Below are 20,951 nucleotides of genomic sequence, written 5' to 3' on the forward strand. Positions count from 1 at the left end.
GGCAAGTCACTTAACCCCAATTACCTTGCTTTCCCCCTCTCCAAAAAAAAAAAAAAGAAGAATCTTCATATTTCTTAGCAGCAGCTAGGTGGCGCAGTGAATAGAGCACCAGCCCTGGTGTCAGGAAAACCTGAGTTCAAATGTGACTTCAGACACTTAACACTTACTAGCTGTGAGACCTTGAGCCAGTCCCTTAACTCCAACTACCCTGCCTTCTCCCCCCCCCCTCCAAAAAGACAAAAAGCAAAACAAAATTTAAAAAAGGAAATCATTGTGCTTGCTTTCTCAATGGGTAGGGGGAGAAGAGAGGGAGAACTTGGAACTTAAAATTTGAAAAGAGAATGTTAAAATTGCTTTTATATGTAACTGGGAAAAAATAAAATATTAAATTAAAAAAGGAAGAAATCATTGGTAACTTTGGAGAGAAAAATACTAGATTAAGACAAAAGAAAAGAAAGTAGCTGAAACACTCGAGAAAATAACTAAAGATATTTTGATATTTAATCATTAAATTCATTTCAATAGCACAAGCATTTGTTATGCTCCCATCATATGCCTGGTACTGGGCATACCAAAAAGAAAAAGAAAAAAAAGAGGCTTCTGTCATTGAAGAGCTTACATTTTACAGTAGTGTAGGTAATAAAATATTAAAATAAGCTATCATACTTATATATTCTTCGTGCTTCCACTGTGGCTCTAATCTCACTATGAATATTTTATAATGACAATACAACTTCTTACTAGGAAATAGAACACAATCTAACTTTAGGTAAACATCTGGGTTCTTTTACTATCTCTGTCTTTAATGAATCAAAGTGATTAAAATTATTCAAATGGAATGAGATAAGAAAAAATAAGAAAAAGTGTCTGGGGCCTGCCTCCCCCAGGCCAACCAACAATGAGTTTCAATACTTCAATAGTATGCAAATAATTTAGTATGAATGTAATAATAATATCCAGTTTGATTCCAACCAGCTTCTAAAGACTGCAGTGATAGTGAACTCAAATGATTAGGGAAACAATTCATACAAACTTAAATATACTTTAATTTCGAAGTCAATCACTTGCTATTTCAAAGATGCCTTCTTAACAGCGAGGAATCCTAAATGGGCACCAAGTCAAGGACAAGTGAAAGACAATCCCAGTGTGAAGGCAACACTGGTATAAAAATAGTAGAGAGGCTATTTCTTGGTCAAACTTTTCAAATGCAACTCAATTATTTTTCAAGCAAAAGGGTACATGCTCTGACAAACAATTCAAAACTTAAAAAAAAAGATATTTGTATAGGTGACAGAAAAACCTAGTATTCTGAAACTTGAAAATCAGACTGATTTTCTTAAGATAGATACTATTGGTACATTAAGTCCAAGTAGTTGCTTTTAAAATAAATAAAAAGGTAAGTACCACATGCAAATATGTGGTGATTAGATCAAGTTACTTCCAGTTCCAATGAGGTCATGATATCTGGCAACAATCCAACACATCAAGGTCTTGATTACCCAAGTAAACTGATTTGGCAAATTGCCTAAATTTATCAGTTATTGAATCTAGTCTTAAATGACCTTAGGATTTACAAAACAATTATCATAAGCTAAGCTTAGGGACTGAACCTAACAGAGTCCATATATAACCTTAAACCACATCTCTGTAAGAAAGAAAATGAAAATTAAATCCAAATAATGTGAATGTTTAGGAGTCAAAGGTCATGGAACCTTTGTTTAAGTGCTATAAAAAAAAAACTAAGGGCACATTTTTTTTTCTCTCAGATTTATGAGAAAAGTTTTTTGAATGGAAAAAAATAACCACAAGTGCCTTAAGAGAAGAATTCAGATCTGGGGCATATACTGTGACTGATTTGTTCCTTCAGGTTTTCTAACATGCCTAAGGAAAGAACTTTCTTTAAAAACATCTATATAATAAATGTAACCATATATCCAAAAATAATGCTTCTGGGCAAAAATCTGGAAAATATTCCCAGAGATTAATATTTCTTAACACTTCTGAAGGAAAGGCTCTTCAATGGAAACATAAAGTATATACTGTAAAAACTACATTTCTCCCATTCACTGAAAGACAGCATTGTCTAACGTATAATGGAAACTAAGTCAGAAAATTTAAGACTCTACCCCTCATTAGCTGTGAGGCTGTGCAAGGTATTTAATTTCTCTGGTCCTATTTCCGCATCTGAAATTGGGGAATACCACAACATTCTCTGCTTACTCAAGAGAGTTGTCAGGATCAAATGAGATAATGTAAGTGAAAGCAATCAGGAAATTCTAAAGTGCCAAACCAATGTAAGGGTTAAAATACATTAATGGGTAACATATCCAACAACTCTATCTGTATCTGTGTGTTTTATTTTAATACTTTTCTTTGTCTTCAAAAAAAGGTTTCTTGGGTTTGGCCTCTATTATTACTCATCTCACTAGGGAGATCAGTCCTGAATGGCCTAGGTAAACTTCCCTGCTTTTCCAGTGTGCAATTATAATAGGAGCACAAACTGTTGCATAACTTTGTTTCACCTGAGAACTTATGTAACATTTGCTTCTTAACATCATTTTAATTTCAACAGCGAAAGGATGACAATGTCAATAGGGTGTGGTAACAAAATATATAACTGCTGTACATTTCATATAAAGCAATGTATACATGACCAGACACCAAAAATAGGTACAGCATGTACTGGGTCAAGAATTGAACACACAAAGCTACTCCCTCCTGATGGTCGTTCCCCCTTTCCTAGGCTCTATTTCCAACAGAAGCCAAATTTAGGCAGGAATGTATGCCCTTTAGCAGCATGGCATGCTTTTTGTGAGCAAAGCAGGGCTATAAAACTTCTCTAAGGCTGTAATAGACAGGTCATCCTGTTTTGACCTTCTGGTTTCTCTATAACATGAAAACCTAAGTTATGCTGTAAAAAATATTCTAACAAGAAGCAGTGAATGCCAAGCCTATTCAGCCACACAGATCAATAAAGACAATTCATATTAGCAGAATTTTTAAAATTATGCAAAGATCCTCATGTGCATTAATATTAATATAATTTCACACATACAATTTCTATGTTTTTTCTTGTATATTTCACACATTTATCACTTACATATATATGCACATACATGCAGACACACACCACACACACACACACATACACACACAAAACCAGGACTATTATACCACACCCTTGTTCTATACAAATAAAATCCACAAAGAAACTTAACATCTCTAAACAAGCTGACCTATATGCTATTCTGAAAATTCATTCCATCTGCTGTCTCTGTTTCTGCACAGGCTCTTTCTCCAGGCCTGGAATGCACTCCCTCCTTACCTCTACCTCTTAGCATCCCTCGCTATCTTGGAAGCTCTACTCAAAAGCTACCTCCTACATTAGGCCTTTCCTGATCCTTCCCTCCCGCTTCCATTTCCTTCCCCATCCCCAAAAAATTACCTCATCTCGGGGCAGCCAGGTGGTGCAGTGAGTAAGAGCATCAGCCCCGGCATCAGGAGACCCAGGATAGGTTCTGGCCTCAGATATTCAGCACCCACACAAAAATAACTGGCCGTGTAACCTTGAGCAAGTTACTTAACCCCAACTGCTTAAAAAAAAAATTACCTCATCTGAAATTCTGCATATATTCTGTATTTATTTATATGTGTATTTGCTGCATCCCTTGACAGACTGTATGCTCTTTATGGACAGGGACTGTTTTGTGTTCACATTCCGATTCTCAGCACTAAGCTGGGTGCCTGGGACATAGCAGGCACTTAATAAGTGTTGCTTGCTTGCTTGATTCATTCATTCGTTTTGCTTTGAAATATATATATTTTGTATTGTCCACACTTTATGGAAGCTTATTACCCAATTACTACATATTGCTTTCCCCCAAAAAATTTCATTTGTTAATCAATGAAATTAGCTGCTGGCATACATAATACACAAATTCTGAAAATATTTTTTCCCACAAAATGGTCAAAATCCTTGAAAAGGAAAATGGTGACCATGGTGAGTTGAGTAACTGGAGCTAGAAGGGTTTCTAGGGCAGATTAAGTTGAATAATTAATCTGCATTGTTCCCAAAATAAACATTCAATTTCTCAGTCTAGGTAACCATGGGAACATACAAGGAAAATATGTGTGTAGACACACGCGTGTGTGCATACACATGTGTGTAAGTTTATCTGGCCAATTCCTAGCTCCTAACAATCAAGGTAAAGCTCCTAAGGACCTGTGAAGCTTAGACATTGATAAGAAATAGATCAGCCTGAATAACCATCAATATTTCTAATTAAAAGAAGTCTTTTCTTAGCAAGAAGGAGGAAGGTATGCAGATTCCCATTTTTAGTTAAAAAAAATATTCCTTCAACTCAAGAGGAGTCTCCTTAAGAGCCAATGAGTGGGTGCTCTTTGAAGTATATCAAAAGCAAGTAGTTCTCCAGCTCAGCAGCAGCCATATCCTTGAAAGACCAGCCAATGCCAGTGTGGTAGAGACTCTAATACAGAAAACAGGAATGCAATTTGGTAGAACAGAAAGAGAGCTGGATTTCAATCCATTACCAGGTTTGTATTTTTCAGCTAAAATTTCTAATCAAAATTTACCCTCTGCTAGCACAGTCTCTAAGAGCCCAGCCTTTGGTAGTCTAACATCTTGATTCTGCAATGAAGCAATGTAGTATAGTATACCCATGTTTCTAAATACATGCATACATATATACAGTAATATGCATACATACAAACTTACTAGGTCAAGTATCTCAGTGTGGTCTGACTATCTAAGCAAAATAACAGTCTAACACAATTGAGAGAACAAAGTTACCTTGTCTTAGAATCAGTGGGCAATTCAATAGCAGAAGACTCCTAAGGATGGAACCAGCTTGCAATCAGCTTGGAACCAGCTCAAGAATGGGAAAAACCACAATAAGGAAAACCCAAAGAAACAGAAGCATTCCAGTTGACTCAAATTAGGTAATCATCCATGAGGAATTACAAAAATAAAAGCTAATAATTAGCTCAGGCACCAAAGGGAAGGAAATATTTCCAACTTTAAAAATAAGGCATTTTCTAATGAACACCTCCCCAGAAATAATCACTTTCCTCCATTTAGTGCTATGTTGGTATTATTTTCTTTACCCATTGCACTGGAAATAGGGAGCAAGCTATCAGAATAAAAATATATTTTTATATTTTTTAATATAATAAAATATATAATAATATATATTATTATAATAATAATATATAATAATAATAATATAATAAAATAATTTATATTTATTTATATCAGAAAGATAGTTTCTGATAATTTTAGCAAATAAACACAGCACAATTGTGCAAACTACAATCCTTAAATAATCAAAGAGAGTCTTGAAGGTTCTTACTATCTTCCACCATACCTGCCATCATTCTTCTCTGCTGCTGGGTCCTTCCCCCGCCCCCTCCATACACATTTACTACCTTATGTTGTAAATGAAACAAAAGCAAGTCAGTGAGAGTTATGGATGAGAAAGAAGCCATAAACCAAGAAATGACCTTAAGGATAACAACAGTACATTTTAACTGAACAATTACCTTAGAAATTATTGCAGAGGTGACCTAGATTGACATGAATTCATTTATTGCTCTCTCAGGTCAAAGATCTGGGAGGCAGACTGGTTGTGGGAATGAAGAATGCTAGCAGATACTATCAATGATATTTGTGAATACAGAGAATTTAGTTCATTCAGATACTAAAAATTGATGAAATACAGCAAGGCAGAATGATAGAGAGGAAAGCACACTGGACTTTGCATTAGGAAACCCAGGTTCAAATCCGGACTGACAGTAATATACTCTCAAGTCCTACAATTCATCTTCTTACCTCTCAGAGTTTCTTTTTTTTTTCATCTATAAAAGGGGGAAAATAATACTTTCCCTCATGGGATTTTTGTGATGAGCACTACATAAATACGAAAAAGTTACTGTATACTACTTCATATTCATAGGGTATTTTATTATATAACAATTCATAATCAGAATGAAAGGAACCTCAGCTATCATCGAGTCTCACCAACAAAACCAAAACTCAGAGAGGTGAGATGATTTACCCAAGATCATACAGCTTGATACTTGGTGACAGAAACAGGACTGGAACTTAGATCTCATGATTTTCCATCAGCATACTTCACTCTCCAGCAGCTGCCTCTTAGGAAAATAATTTTTATGCAATCCCACTGATAACATGCACTAATCATCTTGAAATACTAATACTTATCTACCCAAATAAAATATGAAATCTTATCCCTGCAAGAATTTAAGTGTATGTGATACAGAATTAGGTAAAATTAGGTGGGCCCAAATAAGACCTTTCAGTAGAATTGCTTAAAATTTAAAGTAAGCCTTTATTCTGCATAAATTCACCCAAGTGATTCTAAATCTAGTCTTCTACCAAGAATCCTCTCAAAATCAAAGCACTTAGTAGATAATAGTATAGTCTACATATCTGACACTTTCTATACCTCCTTTCTTCCTGAAAATCCTACTCTTGACTTCTGAGTCTTTGAACCTGCTCGTTCTCTTCTGCCTTACCCCTTTACCTCTAGCAATCACCTATGGCTTGGTTCTTAATCTTCACTTCTTCTCAGGGGATGCCCATCAATTGGGTAATGGCTAAATAAGTTGTGGTATATGAATATAATGGAATATTAATATGCTATAAGAAATGAGGAGCAGACGGACTTCATAATAACCTGGAGAGACTTAAATAAACTGATGCTGAGTAAGGGAAGCAGAACCAGGAGAACATTGTACACAATTACAGACACAATGTATCTGAGATGACTGACTTTGATAGACTGGGGCTCACCTCAGCAATGCAAGGTTATAAGACAACTCCAAAGGACTCATGATGGAAAAGGCTTTCCACATCCAGAGAAAGAATTACAAGTCAGAATGCAGATTGAAGCAAACTACTGCTCTCTCTCTTTTTCATTTTGTTTTGTTTCTTCTTCCTTGTTATTCATTCCATTGGTTATAATTCTTCTTTACAACTTGACTAATGTTTAATGTGAAAGTATACATAGAACCTATATCAGATTGCATGCCCATGGCAGGGGGAGGAGGAGAGGATGGGGAGGGAGAAAATTTGGACCTCAAAAATTTGTGGAACTGAATGTTGTAAACTAATAGTAAATAATTTTTTTTAATTAACAATGATAATAACAGTTCCCATTTTTGTGGTACTATGAGGTTTATAGTGTTCTTCTAATGACAAACCCAAGAAACAGGAAATACATTTTACAAATTAAGAAAATGAAGATAATAGAGGTGAAGTGACTTGTCCAAGGTCAAACTGCTCATTAGTAGCAACTAGGTACTCAACCCATATCTTCTGACTTTGGGATAAATGTTCTTTCCACTACAATACAGCAGCTTCAGGACTCCCACTTGTCCCCTTTCCTTCCTGGAAAGCCTTGCATTTAAAATTTTGTTATTTTTCAATTCTTTTTCTCTTTTTCATCCTGTGCCTCCTCACTATCAAACCAGGCACTAAGTTCCATAAATCTTAAGAATCAAATGTTAAAGTTGGAAGGTACCTTACAAATTATCGAGTACATTCTCCTCCTTTTATAGATAAGGAAACCGAGCTTCAGATTTTGAACTAATTGCCCATGTCCACACAACAAATCTGTCAGTCATGAAGTTATAAATGGAGCCCAAGTCTTCTGCTTCCCAGACGTGTGCTCTTTCTACCCTAAGAATGCCTAGGGTACTTTAAACAGGAAACTTCACAATGCCTCTGGATTTATTTCTTCTTTCCATTTCTACAGACTTCTTCCAGACTGTCTTGCCTCTTACCTGCATTTTTGTAATAGAGAGTGGTCATCCTTCCTCCCTCCAAGTTCTTTCCTCTTTAATCCATCATATACACAGCTGCTGTTATGAACAGTCTTCTATAAACCCGATTTTCTTTACATCCTATTTAAGAACCTATTGAAGAATTGATCTTCACTTTATCATATACAAAGTCTTTTGCCTTAGCTTATTATTAAATATTTATTATAATATATTATAATTATTATAAATATAAATTATTATTAATAAAGCCTTTAGCTTTATTCCAGGCTACTACACAGTGCAACACTGTTTATGTTCAATCCTTTTATATCAGGGTTTGTTCTAATAACTTTGTAACAAGAATAACCTCTGCATTTTGCCAACAATCCCCCATCCCATACCTTTTGGGTTAACCTCATCTCAACATTCCACAAGCTGGCTGTTGTCCTCTAGCCAAACCAATCTGCTTATTGTCCTCTCCATTGAAATCTCTGTCCTTGGCAACACTCTTCCTCTTGACGGGCATACAACTACTGTCCCTCAAGATGTGGTTAAAAACTCATATCCTATGGTAAAAACAATTCTAGATTTGAGTTCAGTTCCTGTTTCTGCAACTTACTCCCTGTGACCAAGCAAGTTATTTAACCTCTCTGGACTTTGGTTTACTCTGTAGTAAAATAAAAACCGTTTATGTTATGTTATGTTATGACCTTGAATGTTCTTTCCAATTCAAAATATGTGATTCTATTATTTGATTCTAACCACATCCTGTATTACCCCCACTCTGATTCACCTTTAGGCACAAAAAGGATACAAAATAACACAGTGAACATTTTTCATTTACTGACATTACTTTGCAACTGTCCTCAAGGCAGTTCAAGTAAATATTCTGAAATTTTCTATGTTGTAATCTCCTTATAGTCAGAGAGCCTGGCCACTAAGAATGTGTCAACCAACAGTAAGTGCTCAAAATAAGCTCATTAATGAGTTCTACCTTACTTACTACTTTTTTGCTGAGGGGGAGAAGGGAAGAGTGTCCAGATTTGAGATTTTATCAGGGTGGTAAATGTCCTTCATGGGGGCAAATCAGCAACTTGTCTACTACAAAGTTTTAATCTGAAAAAATATTTTTATACTATGATTATATTGCTCAGTTGGGTCCAACTTTCATTATCCCCAAATGGGGCTTGCCATTTCCTTCTCCAAACTAATTTTATAGATAAGGAAACTAAAGCAAACAGGGTTAAGTGACTTACCCAGGGTCACACAACTAGTGAGTGGCTAGATTTGAACTCAGGAAGAGAAGTCTTCCTGACTCTAGGTCAGGCACTCTATCCACTGTACCACCTGAAAGGATATTAAGGTGCCAGAATATTGTATCTAAAATATTCAACTTAGGGGTGGCTACGTGGTGCAGTGAATAGAGCACCAGCCCTGGAGTCTGAGTTCAAATCTGGTCTCAGATATTTGACACAAAAACTCGAAGTGTGACCTTGGGCAAGTCACTTAACCCCAATTGCCCTCCAAAGAAAGCAAAAAAAAAGTCAAAATATTCAACTTAATGTTGATAAAAATTTACATGGAGAAAGAAAAAAGTATCTATTAATCACAAAGGATTCAGTTGATTTTCTCAGATATACAAAGGTCTATAAAATATATCTGGTAATTTCATCTGGCAAACAAATATGATGGTGTGAACAACTGTCAATGGCTGGAGGATGTTTATTAATTTTAAGAATATTTATTATGGGGGCGGCTAGGTGGTGAAGTGAATAGAGCACCAGTCCTGGAGTCAGGAGGACCCGAGTTCAAATCCAGCCTTAGACATGTGACACAAAAACTAGACATGTGACCTTGAGCAAGTCACTTAACCCCAACTGACCTCCAAAAAGCAAAAAAAAAAAGAATATTTATTATGAACTAAGATTTTTTAATCCATAAATAAAGTCTAAATAACATTTCTATTCCATTCATTGACATTATTATTACTTAGTTGGAAATTACATCTATGATCAGATATTTCTAAAACCTAGGCAGAATAACTTTAATCTTGATCTGTTTATCAAATCTCAATATTAATACATATGTGTATTTAAATTAGTCTACAGTACACTTACACATAATAAGCAAGACATGTCTCCCTTTTTTTTTAATCTTTTAACTACAAGATATATATAAACCTATTACTGTTTCTAAACTATCACATAGCTACAGGACTTAAAGAGATGACAGCATTTTACTGACAAACAGAAAGCTTAAGTGTCTTGCCTAAGGTCACAGAGTTGGCAAAAGCTGGGACAAGAACTTGGTTTCTTGACTCCTACCATGATGTCTACAGATCACAACAACCTAGAGAAAGCTCTTACAACATTCAACATTCATTCACCAGACTTAAAGCAAATGCCTACTAAGTGCTAGCAGCAGGCTCAGGCTAAGTGCTGAGGGTGCAAAAAAGGAAAGGAAAGCAGAAGACTACAGTAAAATTACAAACTTGGCTTATCTCACTTTCAGTTCTGTTTAAAGAGCACCTCCCTGTACATAGAACTTCTGAAACTTAAGAAAGGAAAGTAAAACACACACACACACACACACACACACACACACACACACACACACACTAAGTGAAAAAAAAAAAGGTCATAACCAAGGTCATTAGTCCTGGTGTCTGAGCAAACTTCAAGACTGCTATATATTGTGGGATGTCCTTTACAGAATTCTACAAAGGTACATTTTGATACAAAGATAACAAAAACAAATTTTTAAAAGCACAAACATCAATGAACTCAGAGTAAACAAAAAAGGTTACAAATTATCAATTTAGTAAGACGCTACACTTCTTATTTATACATTAAGGCAAGGATTACTTATGATCAAGAAAACTATTACAAATTTCCAAGAGGGAAAGAATTTCAAGTACTATATAACCTATTAATCATTCTTTTAAGAGAATGAACATAAGGAAATTCTACAACTAAGTGGTAGGAAAATTGGAAATTCTTTTACTATCTTTCCCAGAGGTCTCTGTATAAATCTCTAAATATATATATATAGAAAACGTTTAATGAAATTTCTCTAGTCGGTCTGAGAAGCAGAACCATGGGATGCATTGTTCAGCTCCGTTTTGAAAAATAATAGGCCATTTTTTAAAGTTAAGGCCTAACCATAGTTCCATGTGAATCCCAATTAAAACTATGACGCATAAACAAGTTTACCTGCAGGAATATGTTTCTTAACTCATGAGGATCACCTCGCTTGGTTGTCTGCACCTGTAAGGTCCCCCCCCCAAAAAAAAGGCTGGTTAATGCTTCACTAGAGAAATTTACTACAATCTAAGCAGATAAGAGTTTACTTCCAGACAATCAATGCGCTTATCTCCTTAATAAGTGTATTCAGTTTAAATTCAAAACAAAATAAAAAGACAACAGCTGTTGATTATAGCTGTCACATGGGATAGCTGTGACCTGAAGGGCAGAAGGATAACTAGTAGTGTGAAATAAGAAACTGGAGGAAACTGCAAATTGAACATACAGTGCTTCTGTAACAGAGAAGGTAGGTACTAAGATTAATTGGTTAATTTTTTCCCCATTCTGCTAGCAAAACAGTAACAAACGCCCACCTCCACACCAAGGGGCCAGGAAGGGGTCACAACAGGGAAGTCAAAATGCCCAAGTTAAACTCATGGCCTAGCAGCCTTCCCGGTGGAAAATGATCCTGCTTAAAACATGATGCCGGTGAAATGAAATAAAAAATTGTCTTCTTTCTACTTCTAATTAAGACTGTGGCAACATTCTCAAAAGCTCTCAACTCTGCAACCTGCCCCGCTAATACCAACGTTGGCCCTGAATACTGAACTAACGCCCCTAATTCCTGCACTGAGGTCCCTAATCACAAAATATCCATTCCCTTCCCCCCCAAGCCCCCCCCCCCCCCTTGGCCTGACATGCAACTTCCTCCCACCCTCTTTCCGCCACAATTTCCCCAAGCTCACGGGTGTATGCCCCCGAATCCAACCCCTTGGCAGGGTGCCCGAACCAGATTCATGGTCCACAGAAGACCCTTAAACTCCCTGTCCCTCCTCCTCCCCTCCCCCAGACAGGCATCTTCTCCCAACCCATGCACAGCTTCCCCCCGGACCCCGAAGCTGGAGACCCGAAATGCGTTTATCGGAGAGCGAAGCAAAAAGGGAAATGCGAAAAGAGAAGGAATTAAAAAAAAAAAAAAGCCCCGGTAACGTTCCCTATGCCATAAGCAGCAGCAGCAGATAGATAGTTGGAGTCACCTTGACCGCCATGCTGTGCTCGGAAGCCGGGAGCGAGCGAGTGAACGAGCCAGCAAGTAGAGCTGTCAGGGTGCGCGCGCGCCGCCTCCCTGGCCCAAGGCGCGCGCGTCCCTATGCAAACGAGCCCTGGGAGAGGACTAGGACTCAGACCAGGCTGAGGGCTGTCCAGGTGTGAGGTCGCTGAGCCTGGAGGGGAGCGCTCAGACCAGAGAAACCCAAGCTGGAGGGTCGCATGCTATAGGCTGAGCTGAGTTTGCTGCTTAAGGGCCCAGAGGCCGCCTCCTCCACCACGGAGAAAGCCCTGGTTCTCCTTGGGCCTCTTAGTGGGTGTGGTTTTGCACACTGTCTCGGGCAAGGCTTGGGCTCCAACCTCTGAGTGGTTTTATCCCGACACTGGGCCAGATTCCCAAAGGTTACATTACATTATCTAGTGTTATGACTGACAGCAATAACACAATAAATAAAAATTATAAATAATACTGATAAAGATTCAGTATTGTTTACGTTGGGGAGGATATGAAAGCAAAATGTAAAGATTTGATGAATATTTTTCTGACTGGAGTAGGGCTAGGCTCCTCCTCAGTGAAAATTCAGTTAACTTTTTGAACCTTTTACTATTAAAAGGTCCTATTAGCAATATTCCCCCTCCTCTCCACCTTTCCAAGACTTAGCCTGTATCCAGTGAGTACAGAGAGTTTAGAAGTAACTTCAAATTCCATTCCCCATCCAACTAAGAAAACAGGTGAGTATTCCCTTTCAGCTTCAGCTCCTCGATTTTTATTAAATTAAGATTTTCGTTGTCTCTTTTTTTTTTTTTTAAAGCAATTGGGGTTAAGTAACTTGCTCAAGGTTACACGGCCAGTTATTATTTCTGGGTGTGGTGCTGAGTATCTGAGCCCGGATTTGATCCAGGTCATCCTGACACTGGATCCGGTGCTCTTACTCACTGAGCCACCTGGCTGCCCCTAAGCAATTGGGGTTAAGTAACTTGCTCAAGGTTACACGGCCAGGTGTTTCTGGGTGGGTACTAAGTGTCTGAGCCCGGGGATTCGATCTCCAGGTGTTCTCAACACTGGAGCCGGTGCTCTTACTCACTGTGCTACCTGGCCGCCCTCGTTGTCTCTTTATAGCTTGGGAAGATGTGCATTCCTCCCTCCCTGACTACCTCTACCACACCCTGGTTGGTCATATGATAACTGATATGTGCCTTTAATTGTCTAAAGATTACTCCAGTTTTATAAAATCAAACAAATTACAAAGTGGAAAGGAAGATCACAGGTCATGTGGTCCAACTACTCCCTAAACAGGAGTACCCTCCATGTTGTCTGTAACCGTACCTGACAGTCACTAGAAAATCTTTAATGATAAGGAACTCTCTTGCCTTCTGAGATTTTATTCTACTTTTGAAAAGCTTAAGCTGTTAGAAAGTTTTCTTCTCTGCAACTTGTATTCATTACTTCTAGTTCTTACTCCTGGGACCAAGAAGAATGTATCCAAAGCTTCTCTATATGTCAGCCTTTCAAATGCATGAAGACTGTAGTATTCAGGGCCTGCCTTCCCTCTCTTCCAGTCTTCAAACTTCATTTCTTCCACCTTACCCCTTACTGGCTGTGGGAAGGTGAGAAAACTATTTTACCTCTCTGCTCTTCAGCTACTTCATCTGTAAAATGGGCACAATAATGCCCCTATTATCTAATGGAGTTGTTGCAAGGTTCAAATGACATCATGTATATTTTTGTAAACTTTAAAGCACTAACTAAATGTCAGTTAATTATAATTCTCTGGAGCAAAGATCCCTATTTACTTCAACTAATTTTCCTATGGCATGGCCTCCAGTGCTCTTGCTATCTTCATCATCCTTCTCTGGAAGTCTTCTAGCTCAACAATACTAGTGGTTTTGTTAAAATATTAATGATCTGCTGTCAGTAACTGAAATCTGTATTACAGATGTGATCTGACCAGGGACAATGGAACAGTCACCTCCTTCATACTTGACACTATGCCTCTATTAAGATAACTCAAGGTAGAGAATACGGAATCAGAAGAGTTGGGTTCAAATCCTGCCTCTGATAATGACTATCAATCAACCAATCAATAAACATTTATTAAGTGCCTACTATGTGCCAGGCACTGTGCACTGGGGATTCAAAAAGGCAAAAGACAGCCCCTACCCTCAAGGAGCTTACAATCCAATGGGGAAGACAACATACAAACAAAATATATACAGGATAAATTAGAAATAATTAGCAGAGAGAAAGCACTGGAATTAAAAGTAGTTAGAAAAGTCATCTTACAGAAGGTGGGATTTTAGTTGAGACTTAAAGGAACCCAGGGAGGTCAGTAGTCAGAGTGGAGGAGGGAGAGCATTCCACACATGGGGGACAATCAGAGAGAATGCCTGGAGCTAAGAGACTGGAATATCTTGGTCTTGGAACAGCCAAGGATAGAAGTATCACTGGATTGAAGAGTCCCTATTAGGGAATAAGGTATAAGAAGACTGGAAAGGTAGAAGGGGGCTAGGTTATAAAGGGCTTTCTTTGAATGGCCAAACAGGAAATTTTGTATTTGATCCTGGAGACAAAGGAGAACCACAGAAGTTTATCGAGAGGAAAGGGGTATGTGTGGTATGTGTGTGAGAGACAGGATTGGACCTGCACATTTGGAAAACAATTTTGATGGCTGAATGGAGGATGCATTGGAGTGGGGAGACTTGAGGTGGGTTGACCCACAAGGTGACTACTGTAATGATCCAAACATGAGGTGATGACAGCCCATACTAGAGTGGTGGAAGCGAAAGAGGGGAGAAAGGGACATATGAGAGATGTTGCAAAGGTGAAATTGACAGTCTTTGGCAACAAACTGAATAAAGGGGGTGAGAGATAGTGAGGAATTCAGGATGACTTCTAGGTTGTGAACCTGAGGGACTAGGAAGATGGTCTTAAAAACAGGAAAGAATAGACAGAAAAAAGACAGAAGCACCAGCCTCATGCAAGCTCCATGTGAGGGAGAGTCAAAGACCCCTCCCCAAGCTGCCTGAAGCTTGTCCTCTTTGTACAGGGCTAGGCAGGTCAGAAAGACCCAGAACCTAGTGATTCACCTTGATTATGCTCCAGCTTTAGCTACACTGCCAATTAACAGTCCATCTCCTCATCATGTTGGTAGCACATCAAAATGTATAGAAAATCTATATAAGCTCCATTTTAGGAAACAGAGCTCTTCCATCATATGTTATGTACCTCTCTGGATGCAGGTTCCCCAATCCCTTCCATGTATAGGATTGCCTCAGTCTTGTGATGTGTTCATACACCAGAATTTCCTAATTTGTTTATCTGTTCCCCTATTGATTAGTATACTTACTTTCCGGTTCTTTGTCACTACAAAAAGAGCTGCTATTGTTAGCCATTTTCTTCTTTCTTTAGTTTCCTTACTCTATTGACTTACTGGTGATATTTCTGAGTCAAGGAGTATGCAACATGTAATGACTTTGGGGGTATAGTTCCAAATTGGTTTCCAGAATGACTAAATCAATCATAGTTCTACCAACAGTACCTAAAAATCAGATAAGTATCTATACCTTCATCTAAATCACTGATAAAAACAATGCTAAATACAAAGTCAAGGATAAAATCCCTGGATTATTCTACTACAGATCTCCCTTCAAGCTGATATAATTAGAACTGTCAGACTACTCTTAAAGTCCAGTCATTCAAACAATCCCAATCTAGCTCCCTCTCCTCCAGAACTATCACAGTCCAGTGGCAGGACAGAGTCAAGACAACTGATGATGGCTCAAGATTCAATGGACGACCTTGGCATCTTGGATGTCTAACCAAGCTCTAACCACTCCACAACATCTGCTTCAGCTGCCTTCATGGCCACTGGGATAAATTGCTCTTATTTACCCATTCCACCAGGGGAAGGAGGAGAGTGAAACTGAAGACTTCCTGAAACTCTGCCTCTCTTAAATCCAATTTACTCATGAATCAAAAAAAAAAAAATCTATCCCACTTTGATCCACTGAATTCATAAGGATATAATGAGACTCTTTGTAAAATGTTTTATTGAAATCTAGATTAAACTAGCTCCTCTGATCTAGCCAACCTGCGAAAAAATGGAATGATCATCATTTCTTTTTCTAAATGATCATAAGCCATTTCTTTAATAATGTATTCTTGAATATGTACAATCCTTCCTTTTTTTTTTTTACAGAGGTGGAGTATGATTATGTATTACTGCATATTCCGTCAGATTCCTTTGTATTGGCAAGTTTTGCTGAATTGTTTGCCCTTTGTCTCTTTTTTAAATTACTTGTTATAAAGCATGCCTCTTTGGATTAAGGTTAAATATATTTGGAAATGAAGGCAATATAAAAACAAAAGATGTTGATAAAACATTTTAAAATAATATTAATGATTTTTGTGAGTAATCAAAATCAAGGTCACTGGTCTCCCTTTAGCATGTACTCAACAAACTCTTCCCTTTCTTGAAAATTGGGACATTTGCCCATATATAGTGTTACAGCACCACTCTTCCTATCCAAGATTTTTCAAAGATCACAGAAAATGATTCCAGTCATGTCCTGCAGCACTTTTTCAGAACCCTAGGATATAGTGACCTTAACTCACAGAAACCAGTTAAGTGCTCTCCTACTGTCTTCTCAGTTATCTTGAGTTTCAATTCCTGGTTAACCATTTTTTGTTCTCCCCAATCTGAAGATATTTCTCTTTTTTAGAGAAAACAGAGGCAAAATAATTGAATGGTTCTGCTTGTTCCCTATTGTCACTGAATCATCCACTCTGAGATATGGATATATTCCTTCTTTGAATTTCATTTTACTCCCCAACAGAACTAAAAGGCCCTTTTTATTGTCCTTAGCATTCACCACCAGTTGTGGTCTATTGTGAGCTTTAAAGTTCCTTATGCCATCCATATTGGACCATGCCATTCCTTTGTAATCATCCTTAGTTTTCCTTTCTTCTATCAACTGTACATGTCATTTAAAAATCTTGGTGGGTCAGATCCTTATGCATTCACACAAATCTATTTAGATAGCTCAAACTTTTCCATCTCATCAAAACTATTTTTGCTTGTTTTCAGAAATTCACTTCTCAATGCAATTATATGTTCTTGAAAATTTCTCATTCCATTTGGCTCAGCTTCCTCTATAAAATTTTAGGTAATGGAAGTCTGCCTCTCCTTTCTCTGAAATCATCAAAGTCCACTCTTCCAAAATAAAATTCATTTGATTGCATCAGTACTTTATGCCCCATTTCCATTCCAAAATAGATATAATTTAAATCCAAAAAAAATAATGAAATTAGAAATGAAAATAGAATTTTCTATTGCCAAGAAAGCTCATTCCATTTCTGATGATCTCCCTACAGGTAGCTTCTCTAGACTAGATTGTCAAGGTATTTACATGACTTCATAATGAAAACATTCTTTTTTCCAGCTGCCCAAAGTCTTACAAACTGAAAAAAAAAAGTTTCATGTGTAAGAAGAGTTATCTATTTCAAATGGAAGGAAAAAATTTCTACTTGATTGCTCAAACTCCTAAGAATAAGAAAGAAAGCTTAGCATTAGGCAGTCTATTCCTAGTGAAGGAAGCAACAACACTTTGTCCTACCATAAAAGCCAACATTTAAAAGTGAAGTTACTAGATCACAATGAAAGTTTTCTTGATAAGGCATCCACATTTTGTGCAAATTTATAGATTTTTTTGGATGCCTACTTGGCACCAGCAGTAGAAACCAGTAGTAAATAAATAAATAAACCTCCTGCTCTTTGGAAAAGCTAAGAGTACTTCATTCTCCCCTTCTTATGTTCCAAGTAGTGGAAACTCCATTGGATTTTTCACATTTGCCCAGATATAGTAAAATGTGATCAAAGTAAATCAACAAATACATATGGAGAACCTAGAGTGTGCAAATCACTGTTCAAGGCTCCAAGAAACATGCAAAGAAATTTAAGGTATAGTAGTACCTTATAGTAATTATGTACTAATATTAGGTAAAACTGATACAAATTGAATTATAAATTGTTTAAACTATAAAATAAGTACACTTTGCAAGAGCTGATCAACCAGTTGACTAGCAGAAAATGAAGTTAAGAAGAATATTTCACAGAATTTCATCTGTAAGTTATTCTTTTCATTTTATATAAGTATAGTTATATAGGTCAGCATTATTACTTGTGCTATTGTGAATGAGAATTATGCCTATTTTTTATCTGGGTTGAAAGAATTTAAAAACTATAACAACAAATTTGAATAGCTAACCTGGAAATGAATTTTCAGAAAATCAACAAAGTTTTTTTATAAAGACTAGGGGTGGAGGAGGGATTGTGAAAGTGTCTTCAGGAAGAGAAATTTAAAAATCAGCTGCCATTTTAGCATATATTCATTGCTGCCATCTGAAAACTATAAAATCAGCCAATTGCTAGCCTGTAATCCCTGCTGCCTGGAGGCTGAGGCTTGTAGATGGATCTCTTGAGCTAGAGAGTTCTGAGCTGTTGTGGACTTAGGTGACTCTGGCCTAATTCCAGGATCAATATGGTGAACCCCACAAAGCCACCATGTTGACTAGAGAAGGATGAACTAGCCTCGGTTGGAAACTGGAAAGCTCACGAGTCCCAGGCCAATGAGAGAGGGACTAGGACCATGAACCTTTGAACTTCCAAAAAGGGTGAGATGGGGAGCCCCTTTTTTTTTAAAGGCCAATAACTCTTCTTTTATACTTGGTTCCCTGGAAGAACTGATGTTTGAGTAGACTGTTTGAGTAAATCTGCTTGTAAAATTACTCTTCATGGGAAAACATGTTGGTGGCAAGTATAAAACTGAAATGTAGACATACTACACAAATCCACAGATACTTCATCTACAAACCTAGTCAACTTATTTGCATTAATGTTTTCAATTATTAAGCATTTATTTTTTTTTTTGCCTTTCCTTCTGTCCTCCCTCCTGAACAAAAAAGGAAAAACAAAACCTTTATAACGAATATATGTAGTGAAGGAAAACAGTCAGTTCATTTTATATTTCATTTGTAAGCAACTTTACATTTCATAGGTACATAAAATTATACCAATTTTAAGTCTCTCAGTAAACAAATGTAACCAGGCTTTGTGGCAAACCCAGATCACTTAAGATGGAAGGACCAGTGTGGGAGACCACCAACTGCTTCTGAGAAAAGACATTTTGCATTCTCCTACCATGTGAGTGGAAGCAGCCTCTTGCATTGGCTGTTTAACTGGAACTGGCTATATCTTTAAACTACCAGAGTGAGAGTCTTACTCTTTCTAGAGGTGAAGGTCTTCTCCTGCCTACGCATTATGCACTGAGCAGGGCAGGGAGAAAAACAACCTTTCCTTTTTCTTTAAGCCCTGTAGTCTGAAGAATCTGGCTTGGGGATTTGGTGTTAATTTGTCTTCAGTTCTAGGTGTAGGGAGAGGAGTCTGTGACCCAGGAGATCAAGCCATGGTGATTTTAAAGACAGGATTCCAAGCCAGAAGTTGCTGCCAGAGTTCAATAAAGAATCCCTGAGAATAACATACACAATCATTTGGTCATCTTACCCTACAGGAAAGTAGGGGGGAAGGGAATGATAGAAGGGAAGGCAGATTGGGGGAGGGGGTAGTTAGAAGCACATACTTTTGAAAAGGGACAGGGTCAAAGTAGAAAATAGCACAAGAGGGGGGCGGGATAGGATGGAGGGAAATACAGTTAGTCTTTCACATTATAACTACTATGAAAACGTTTTGCATAACTACATATGTACAACCTATATTGAATTTCTTATCTTCCCAGTGGGGGTGGGTGAGGAGGGAAAAAGGAAAAGAATTTGGAAATCAAAGTTTTTTTAAAAAAGTTTAAAAAGTGTTTTTTTACATGCAACTGGGAAATAAGATATAAAGACACTGGGGAATAGAAATCCATCTTGCCCTACTAGGAAGTTAGAGGGGGGATGGGGAGGATATAAGAGAGAACAGATTGGGGAAAGGGGTATTCAGTAGGCTTGCTATCTTGGGGTGGGGGATAGGGGAAAGATGGGGAGAAAATTTGTAACTCAAAATCTTGTGGAAATGAATGTTGAAAACTAAAAATAAATTTAAAAAAATAAAATAAAATGGGTTTCAAATATTTCTTTTTTTGCTTTTTTGGGAAGGCAGAACAATTGGGATTAAGTGACTTGCCCGAGGTCACATGGCCAGTAAGGAACTCCGGTCCTTCTGACTCCAGGGCCATGCTCTATGCACTGTGCCACCCAACCACCGCTGGGTTTCAAATCTTAAAAAATAAAATAAAATAAGAATCCCTGAGAAAGCAGAGTTTGGGTACATAAGCCCAGGGGGATTTTGGACTTGGAACTTGGTGGGACTAATGCTATATAGAAGCTAAGTGAAGCAAAGACTCTAATTCCCTTCCCCTCCTCTCAAAAATAAGGAAGCACATGAAGGTTTTGTCCTTAGGTTTTTGGAGAAGTGTTTATATGTTTGCTCTTGTTATATCTTTGAAGTAAACATTCCTTTATAAAAGCTAATATGATTGCTAATTGGTTAAATGGAACTGGGATACTTGAGGAGCACAATATGTGGGGAACTGAGCTAGTGCCAGAGACTAGACCAAAGCTCTGTCCCCTAAGGGTACCCAAGAATCCTTGTTGATGAAACCTGAGAACCTGACCTTCAGAGAGTGAATGAGGGCACAAGATGTCACTATTATACTAATATACAATTATGGTCAAAAAAGAGGCAATTCCAAAATGTACCTTCCCTTTTACCCCAACTCTTTTTCCTTATCTCCCAAATATCTTCTAGTCTCACATAGTTACTTTGTTGATTAAAAAAAAAACTTTTTGCTTCTTGTTTTTAC

General features: G+C 37.6%; 1 protein-coding gene across 2 annotated transcripts in view; it reads right to left on the reverse strand.

Annotated features, from left to right (window-relative positions):
- The window catches only part of SLC25A12 (solute carrier family 25 member 12), a 130,767-nt gene extending 118,362 nt beyond the window's left edge, over nucleotides 1-12,405 (reverse strand). The window contains exons 1-3 of one of the 2 annotated variants that reach the window (XM_069079966.1): nucleotides 12,083-12,405; nucleotides 11,016-11,069; nucleotides 7,825-7,956 (exon numbers count right to left, since the gene is read on the reverse strand). In XM_069079966.1, coding sequence (XP_068936067.1) covers nucleotides 7,825-7,830 — 6 coding nt within the window. In that variant the 5' untranslated portion in view covers nucleotides 7,831-7,956; nucleotides 11,016-11,069; nucleotides 12,083-12,405. The remainder of the gene's footprint in view (nucleotides 1-7,824; nucleotides 7,957-11,015; nucleotides 11,070-12,082) is intronic. The other variant, XM_069079965.1, reaches the window with a different exon arrangement.
- Between the last annotated feature and the right edge of the window lie 8,546 nt (nucleotides 12,406-20,951).

The sequence above is a fragment of the Petaurus breviceps genome, unplaced genomic scaffold (assembly GCF_028583685.1).
Source record: "Petaurus breviceps papuanus isolate PSGF00001 unplaced genomic scaffold, PetGlider_PUasm1.0 91133, whole genome shotgun sequence".
Lineage (NCBI taxonomy): Eukaryota > Metazoa > Chordata > Mammalia > Diprotodontia > Petauridae > Petaurus > Petaurus breviceps.